The 10080-nt window shown below is 39.6% G+C and overlaps 1 protein-coding gene across 1 annotated transcript; it reads right to left on the bottom strand.

Annotated features, from left to right (window-relative positions):
- Positions 1-602: 602 nt before the first annotated feature.
- On the bottom strand, positions 603-4785 carry LOC147616439 (triacylglycerol lipase 1-like). The gene is made up of 9 exons (XM_086777518.1): positions 4436-4785; positions 4205-4309; positions 3940-4080; positions 3635-3745; positions 2692-2835; positions 2415-2455; positions 2185-2264; positions 1412-1507; positions 603-1035 (listed from the first exon to the last, which is right to left on the bottom strand). Exons 1-9 carry the CDS (start codon positions 4607-4609, stop codon positions 731-733), a joined length of 1197 nt encoding a protein of 398 aa, XP_086633644.1. The 5' UTR covers positions 4610-4785; the 3' UTR covers positions 603-730.
- Positions 4786-10080: the final 5295 nt, after the last annotated feature.

Here is a 10080-nt window from a genome sequence, read left to right as displayed (position 1 = left end):
ACACTCCTTTTCAAGAATCTTTCAACCCATTTATTGTGGAATTTAGATCACTGCGGATTTTCATCCTACATTATTTGGAAAATGAGGCACCCACCTTCCAAGCATTGGCAAAGCCCTTGTGTGTTCTTAAGAGAGAGAGTCCCTCTTAAGGACTATGAAGGTGGGCATTTAATTGGACACACAAGAGGTCGGATTTTCAATCCACATACACACTATCGAGCACGAACCTCTACTACTAGGTTCCCTCCTCCACACCTTCACAAGTAGTAAATAAAGTAGCAATATCAACTATTTATTCTAGAGGGAAACATAAATTCATCTTCATGCACTAATTGTATACTCATTTGGTCTTGACACTTTTATTAAAGCCAAACAAGGTACATTTCACATAGTTGTTTATAGGTGAAGAGATATCTTTAGATAATGTATTACTCCACATCCATCAAAGCGTCACATTTCTCTCCTCAATGAAATAATAAGTATTGAAAAACTACCTCATATGCTAATAGTTTTCAACTACATTCTCGTATAAGTATGTGGTAGTATACTACAATATCAACAAGGTCACTAACATCTAGATTATATATATCGATATAATTGCATTGAAAAGGAGAATATACTTTCTTAATTAATTTTGATTTTGTGGAGATTCGTGACAGCAAGGCCTATATCGGAGATATTTATCAATGTCAATTCAATAAATAATTAGAGAAAAAGAAGGGGTCTTGAATTAAGATGCAAGGAAACCCATGACTTGGGTGTAAACAAGGTCCTTAGCGTTCGTGCCTAAGATGAAGTCAATGTGGGCATACTCTGGTATGTACTTGATAGGGTAACTACCACCATTTGGTAGTGAGGAAAAAAGGAGAGCCACATCCTTGGGGTCTGAAAGTGCATCAGCTCCACCGTGCATGAAAAGAGTGTTACTCGTTGGTACCTTCGACAAATCATAAGCCGTAGGGTGGGGCTGACCATACCTAATCAAATTACCCCAAAACCCATAGTCGAATTTGGCAAAGGTTTTTTGCCTACACTCTGAAAGATAAAACAAAGAAAAAAAATCATGTGAGCAAGTACCTTTAACTAAAAAATATGTATCTTTTAACACTAATCAAGAAGAGCAAGTCTTAGTAATATATATATATCATTATTACTTATAGAACTACAAAAATGTAAATAATCATAGAATATTTACAGATGTGTGTGTACAAGACTGTATATATATATGTGTGTGTTTATATGTGTATGTGTACATGTGCTAGCGCACATGAACACATATATATGTGTTGATATGTAAATATGTGTCTGCATGTGCGCACGTATTTATATATGTATATGTATATAAATATATAAATTAATCTATATGGATATAGATATATATAGAAATGCATGAACTAATATTAACACTTACGCTGAGCAAGGTGTTGTAAATTCTTGGTTGCAGTAGGCTGCGTCTCATACGTGTCAATAATAGTCCTACGTGACACGTTCAAGCAGCAATTATTACCTGCATTACACATTGCAAACAAAACCATGGTTTAACTGAATAACGTATTTTTTTCAGACATTGCTTATGCTTTCCATTTGATACATTGTAGCCTAGGATTGGAAAAACTCCTTGATGCTACACAAGAGGAGTGCCTTAAAAGACACCAAGAGCTCCTCTTGACCGAGATTGAAGAGCTGAATAAGACACTAGTGGATAAAATGGATGATGTGGATGAGGACACTGTGGATGTTAACAAGGCTCAGTTGGTTTTTAAAAAGAGGGAATTAATGGCAACGGCTACGAGAGATGAGGACCTTATGCATCATATCATGGCCCTTCTTAAGGTTCATACATCTTTAAAAAAAAGTCAAAAGCTGTTTGCAATAAGTCTACTAAAATTGTAAAATCTGATGTTTACTTGAATAATTTAAAGCTTTCGTTAAAGAAACAGAAAATTTTACATAGAAACCTTAGTTAAGGACGAAATTAAAATTATAAAGAATAATAATATATGAATACATAATATCTACAACTTCATCAATAATATATTAATATATTACTGTTCCAAAAAAAACATAAAGAATATTTGCATACCGAATGCAACGCTTACTAGATTCCCAAATTCCAAACAATTAGATGGCTAAGATTTTACATCTATATTAATTAATCAATAAAACCAAACTTCCTGATTTCACCTGTGAATAGAGCAACCCACGTCTTGAAACACCCTGCTGATGCAGCATTACAAAGAATGTCCACTACCTCCTTTTTCCGACTACAAAAAAAAAAAAACCACAATAAATCAAAAAATTAGGGAACAAGCACACAAAAATCAATGGATAATAGGAACCTAAAAACAATCATTAAGAAGGCATGATTGTGAAGCTGGATGACTGAATAATATGTTGGAGAGAAAATGACCTACTATTGAGTGCTAAACTCGTAGATATGCAGAGCCTCATACAGCTGCAGGGATCAAAATTAGAAGAATTTAGTTGAATTAAAAATCAAGAGAAATATAATTTAAGATTAGTTTAATTCAATCTAGATATACAAGAGTAAGATTAGTTTAATTCAAGCTTACCCAAGAGAAATATGATTGAAGCTTAGTTTAATTCAATCTAGATCTACAAAAATAAGCCTGGTTTAATTCAAGCTTAGCTTAGTAAGGAGTAATTAGGATAAAGAGAGAGATGATTTACTCTATCGATGTAAAATGTGGCAGCCAGCTTAGCCACTGGTGCAGTAACATCGTTCACAAAAGCCACTGGCGCTAGGAATACCACCTTATTAACCATGTCGAGAAGCTTGCCTTGAGAGAATGCAATAAATGCTTGCTGCGAGCCCTGATTAATGCATGCCCCCAAAAATCAGCTTAATTTCTACGCATTAATCCAAACCTTCAGCAATAATAGAATGCCACGCTCTTAATCGACCTCCTTTTCTGATATTCCTTCTTTTAGAGTTTGCTAATTGAATATAATTCTTGATTAACGTGGGGATTGAATGATCCCTCCTTACTATGAAGGTTAAGTTAATTGCAGTGTCAAGCGGATTGGGCTATTGCCCCCATGATAGAATTTATAATAGAATTTGAACTCTAATCTCAAAACATGAGATGAGAAAACCTGAGCTTTAAAATTTGGGCTATGGTGTCTCCCCTTCTTGTGCAAGAGTCTTCAACTTGCAACTAAATTTAAAAAAGGTAATTAAAAAAAACTCTTGTTTATCCCCACCCACTTTATTGTAACTGGTGGCTGCCTTAAAGTACTTTTCAACCGATCCTTCTTTTCATAATTAGAAGTCATACCCCTAAGTTTGGGTAGCTAAATTAACTTGAATAATATATATATTATTTTAATTAACAGCCAGCATTATAAGCTTTTACCTTGAGTGTACTTAACCTTAAATTTAGAATAGTAAGCTTTCACCTTAGGATTCCTGAAGTTAACGTTTCAATAATCAGAAGCTTAATTTCCTGATATTAGCAAAAAGCTTTTAAACTGTTTTTTAATCTATGGAAGCGACGTTCAAACAGAATAGTTTTTTAATCTATGGAAGCGACGTTCAAACAGAATAGTTTTTTAATCTATGGAAGCGACGTTCAAACAGATTGGCTGGAGGATTCAACACACAGTTAATCACCTGTGAGTATCCAATGTAATGGACCTTCTTGTTGGTTTGGCCTTTAACCAGGCCCAGCATTGCGGGAAGATCATATTGCGCTAGCTCATCAACGCTCCACTCCCAAAAAGCCTGCAGGCAAGAGAACACACAAACACTTCAGCTCTAAAACAATTAAAGCCAACACCTATGTGTGTGTGTGTGTGTGTGTGTGTGTGTGTGTCATCGGAAGGTGTGCAAACCACATGGAATTTCCCATGTACATGTAAGAATTTGGCACACCTTCAACCTTAATCATGTTTATGAAGAGTAAATCCTAAGTTAACCTTGTCTTTCTTGGTGTAGAGGACATGGCCGTAGCTGAATCTGGTAGTTCTTGTGTTGCCAATCCACACATCATAGCCTTCGTCAGCCAACAAAAACGCTAAGGATTGCTCGGGGGGATTTAACACCCATACATCCCCACCCTTGTGAAGAAAAGAAATCGCTGTTTAATGATCCGTCAGAAGCATAACAATCACAGAAACATAATGATGATTATGAAAGGATAATTAAGGGAATTCAGTAGCTCCTGCTGCATGTTGAGCATACCAATAGGATGCCGTGAAGGAGGAGAACCGGGCCTTTCATCTCGCCCGCGTACCCTTTTTTGGACACCCTTTGAACTCCAATCATAAATTGATCATCCGTTTCCACCTTCATAATAGTTGGATTAATCAAATAAAAAGCTTGTAAGCTGCGACATTTTGTATTATGGAGGTGATCAAATTTGAAGTGAATTGCAGAATCATTCACTGAATTTTAGCTAGCTATGAAGCTCACCATGTACTCGCGGCAACTGTAGCCTCCGACAGGCGACACGAGACAAGCACACAGTCCGTCGGACCTTTCCACGTCCGCCTTCACCGGACCAAATGATTCAACATTGTAACACAGAAGGCTGATACTTAGCAGAAGTGATAAAAGGGCCGGACACCAGCGTGAACGTAAACCCATGACAGAAACAGAAAACGCCGTCCGGCAACAGTACTGAAAACAATGGGGCGCCTGCTTGCTGGAAGAAGCTCGCAGCTGTGTCTTTAATGAGGACGGAGCGGCCGCCGAGGGTGGACTGTGAGAGTTCCGACGGAGAAGAAGGAGAGCTTGAGCGACGGTGGCGTAAAAACAAAAGGGAGATGATGTTCTTTATAACGGGCGACAGAAGATAAGGTCGAACTTCGACGTACGTCCATAATAATAATACATATTACGAAATATGGACTGTTAATGAGTCAAAGCATTAAATGTATAGACAGCCACGCATCCCTCTTTCCGCCGTCAGTCATCACTTACAAATAATGTTTTACTTTTTAAAGTCCGTAACGGATTTTTTCCCGTGACCCTACTGACGGAGTTCTGGTTTGCACGTACGTCCGACTTTCGACGGCAAACAATATTAAGCTCCAATACGTATGGAGAATGGTTTCGTTTGTTCACACCTTAAACAGAGCGCACGGCTCCGGGGGGCCGGACGGGCACCTTCACCCTTGTCCGTCACGTGAAAGGGCAAGTTTTTCATGTAATTCTTGATAACTCATAAATATATTTACAAAATTGGCCAAACACGTCGATCGTCAAAAATCAAGCCTGCTCTCCCCTTTTTCTAGACTTTTTACTTTTTACTTTTTATTGTGGGGCCCGACCCTCGCCTTTTCCAGTCTTTTTAAGTTTTTCCACTTTAAACTCCTATGCCATATAATTTCTTAGACATGTAAGTTTCTGGAATCTGAATATATTCAATCCGCTCGGTGTCCTGGGGATTTTTATAGACCGATGTTTTTTTTGCTACAGAAAGTTGACTTTATAATATATAGAGAATTTTTGTTTTTTTAAATCGCCTGTCAACCATAGGCCAAGCATGAGTGTTACAAAAACTTGTTTGTAAGAAGCATACACATACAAATTTTGAAAAAAATAGCAATGAGCAATGTTATTTTTAAGTTAAAAGGAAGCTTAATTCCTTTTAACTCCTAACAAGCCATTCTGAATTTTCAACCAGCTAGAGGATTACATTCAAATTTGTGAAATTTTCAGCGAAAGCAATAACGCACGAAAAAACCGACATTCTAATGTATTTTTACCGAGTAGAATTAAGAAAAATTGGCTGAGATTTTAGGTAGCCTTTATTTAAAAGAATAAATTTTCAAATATTTTAGTTATAAAAAACCAGCATAAAGTAGAGATTTCAGATTTAAGAGTTGTCCTTATTTTGATTGGTTGAAAGATATGTTTTTTTTTTCGAAGCACCGTAAAGCAGTGCATTCCAGTGTGACCGGTTAAAATCAAGGGTGACAACACCCGCCATTCATGTGACATGTCCGTGTCCTTGCCCATCTGCATCAGCAGTCATAGAAAAAGTGTAGAGAGCCTCTCATTGAAAATTATGAGAAAGTATGTTCACAAGTTGTAGCAGATCCCCCCCCCCCCCCCCCCAAATAGCATTGCTTTTTAAGCAAGCTTAATTCCTTTTAACTCCTAACTAGCCATTCTGAATTTTAAACCGGCTAGAGGATTACATTCAAATTTGTGAAATTTTCAGTGAAAGCAGTAACGCTCGAAAAAACCGACATTCTAATGTATTTTTACCGACCAGAATTAAGAAAAACTGGCTGAGATTTTAGGTAGCCTTTATTTAAAAGAATAAATTTTCAAATATTCTAGTTATAAAAACCAGCATAAAGTAGAGATTTCAGAAACAAAAACCGAATAGATTTAAGAGTTGTCCTTATTTTGATTGGTTAAAATATATGTTTTTTTTTGAAGCACCGTAAAGCAGTGCATTCCAGTGACCCGTTAAAATCAAGGGTGCCAACACCCGCCATTCATGTGACATGTTCGTGTCCTTGTCCATCTGTATCAGCAGTTATAGAAAAAGTGTAGAGAGCCTCTCATTGAAAATTCTGAGAAAGTATGTTCACAAGTTGCAGCAGATCCCCCCCTCCCCTTTTTTTTCGAAAGTTATAAATTGGATGACGTCATGAATGGAATTCACGAAACCTTCAGCAAAAGAAGGTAAAAACCCTGCAACAAAATCAGAAACTGTACTAAATCATATCATGAACTGTTCGGCCAGCCAGCACCAGTAAAGGTAAAGATCTTGGACCTTCCACATGGGATCTTGTAACCATATTTTTTTCTAATATATTCCACGGTTTTAACTTTAAAAAAATGAATGGAATTCACCTTTATAATAATTTATTTATTTTTTAATTCGCCCCAAGGCCCCATGGGCCATAGGGAGTTCGATTTTTATTACATGAGGGTCCCGCGTACCCTTTTTATTAATTACATGAGGGAGAGAGAATTGTTCTGGAAAGGGTAAGTGAAATGTATTGCAATTTGCAAGGTTTTTTTAAAAAAGAGAACCTTTTCTGACAGAACAGCCCACAGCCTGGAACCAAACTGTGTTTTGGCGCTTTTTAATAACAGCGAACTAATCGAAATATCAAATAGATCCACGATACTATAAAGTCCAGAGTGCAAGTGTACAGCATGCCTGCATCATTGCTTGGACGAAGCTCGCATTTAATCCCACGATAAATATATGATGTGACGAATTTACTTGTATGCCCTCCTTGCCTATTTCACACTATAAAGGGCGGACAATTTCCTTGGCAAAGGGGTACATTGCCAAGGCTTCACACCGACAAGGACTCGTGTACATTTGTTGAAATCAGTTTACCTTGCCAACATCAACAAGTGGTTCAATGGTAAGGGTTTTAACTTATAACTCAATTTACCTTGCCAACATCAACAAGCGATTCATCAATGGGCAATGGTAAGGGTTTTAACTTCTAACTTCTCAACTTGCTTGGAATTGTAGACCAGGAAGAACATGCACTTGCGCATGCGTACGTGTGTGCATGTGCATGTGCATGAGATGTGTGTGTGTGTATGTGTATGTGTGTGTGTGTGTGTGCATGCGTGTGCATACATGAGAGAGAGAGAGAGGAACTTGTGTAATACATTTTGCTTCACCCTCTTCTATCACAACCTTCAAAAATTAGAATGTGGGCAAACCTTATGAATCAAACACTAGACTTGAGAAGAGGTTGTAGGTTCTTCTTGGCACCCAAGAAATTTTTCAATGTGAGATAGCTCTACATGTGTGAGAATCCCTCCTAAGAGAGTTTGCACATCTCATCCACCCATGGATGAAGAGTTGAGGTAGTTGAGACTTCTCCATACATGAAGGGCTGGGCTTGGGTAGTTGAGACTTCTCCATATGTGAGGGGCTTGGATTTATCCTCATCATCCTCAGAAGAAGATAAAGAGGTAGTTGAGACTTCTCCACATGTGAGAGGCTAAGCTTGGGTTAATCATAAGAAAATAAAGAGGTAGTTGAGACTTCTCCATATGTGGGGGGCTAGGCTTGGGTGGTTTATCCACATCATCCTCATAAGAAGATAAAGAGGCTTTACATATCACCTCCTTTCATGCTTCTTTAGAGGGAACTTGATGAAGGCTGGAGGTAGTTGAGACTTGAAGAACCAAAGGTGATGTGTACTAAACTTCTTAAAAAGAGAACTAATCATTATGTGGGAGTGTGTTGCTTTCTTTAAGTAGTTGAAATCCCTACCTATTGAAAGGGATGTTTACTCTCCTACCCTACCTCTCCCAACCATGATTGCATAGAAAGTGCAAAATGCACCTCATGTAGACTTGCTTCAAAATCAAACATACGAGTTCCACAATCTTGCATTTTGGAAGTTCTACCAAAGTTTTCCTTGTGTTATTCAATATAGATAAGTTAACATTTTTCATGTTTTCAAATGCACAAACTTTATGTGGTGAACATTATATAGACACTCCTATAGACATGTGGTGAACATTATGTACACACATTCCTATAGACAAGTGGTGAAAATTATATATACACTCCTATAGACAATTATATACACACTCCTATGGTGAACCATTATATATAAACTCATGTAGACGTGTATATTTGAATGATAACATTCAAAAATGACTTGTACCTAATCTTTTTTTTTTCCCATGAAAAGATCCTTTCATTAGTTATAAAAAGAAAAAGGTCCAATGGGCTACAAACCCTCTCCTGCTCATAAGAAGGCAGAGCAGAGATCCAATCAAGGCAGCTAGGGAGACTCTCACTAGGTGCAGAAAAGTACAAATAACTGAGAGGCTATATCATACAATAGGAGGGGGGGAAATCCAAACAGGTGGCTTGTAGTGCCAACGGGATACCCGCGTGTAGAGTATAGAAAGGGCCGCTGCGCCAAGTCGTGTGGAAGGCCTGGCGTCGCAAGATCGCTCGATCCGAGTCGCCCCAGATGCGATCATACTGGCCTCACAGGGTGTGAATCCAACTCCTGCCAGATAGCCCGAATAGTCTCTGCTGGTGGCTCCAATCTCCCCTCAAAGGCCTTGAAACAACGGGCTCTCCAAGTGAACCATATGGTGAGGCTGCTGAGGAGCTCCCATTGTAAATCCCTCTCCTGTGTCCAGCCGGCTATCGAGAAATCTGGTGAAGGAACAAGACGAGGCTGGCCCTCAATGAATCTGATGGCCTAGTTGGCCTGCTCCGTCTCGTATCCCAAAGCTAGCCCTGATGAAGTTGACCAAGCAACGGCTCCCCACGTATACATTCCCTCTGGAGAGAGGGGGGCCAAAATGCGCAGAATCCTCAGCCAAATCTACTGCGCCTGTGGACAGTCCCATAGGCAATGTCACTGTGTCTCCAATGGGTGGCTGCATCATCAGACGTAGGCCGGCGGAAGGCCACTGTAGACAAGCCAGGTGCCAACTGTAGAGCCCCTGGGCAACCAGCCCACTGGAAAGCCGAGATCCTGCGTGCCTGTCTGCTAGCCCAGAGCCTTGTCCAAAAATCCTCTAGGAACTCCTGTGAGAGTCCTTGTAGCCGCCAATGCTCCGATGCAGCTGGAGAGACCTTCCTCCTTGCAGTCAAAATATGCCTCCCCAACTGAAGAGTGTACTGGAAAAAGGTGATCTCTGTGGCCTCAAGGGACGCATAAGGATCATGCCACTTGTACTCGCCAGGGTCCCACTGGAGTCGGGCCAAGGGACGCGGCGCAGCATATGCCCATATGCACCAATCACACTCCACATTTGCAGGGTCTGGATTAATATACCACTTCTGAGAAGCGGCGGCCACTACCTGTATCTTCTGAAAGATGCACTCTGCAATCAAAGGCGACTTCGCCTCCACTCTCTAAAGTCTGCCCTCATCCTGTATCTCATAGTAGAGGCATCTACCATCCTCAGTGCAAGCTCTGACAGCAATCAGGATCTCCAACTGTGTAAAGGCTCCCATCCACCGTGGGGCTGCTGGCTCAAAAGGCGTGAACCACTCCTCAGTGAGAGCCTCCTGAATGTCATCCCTCATAATCAGCCCCCCTCTGAAGTGACTTAGCCTCTCCGCCGAAAACAAAAACCGGATAGATTTA

Source organism: Cibotium barometz, chromosome 38 (assembly GCF_041138505.1).
Source record: "Cibotium barometz isolate CiBa-2024 chromosome 38, ASM4113850v1, whole genome shotgun sequence".
NCBI lineage: Eukaryota > Viridiplantae > Streptophyta > Polypodiopsida > Cyatheales > Cibotiaceae > Cibotium > Cibotium barometz.
Note: the sequence above shows the minus strand (reverse complement) of the source record. Positions and strands in the feature narration are given on the sequence as shown.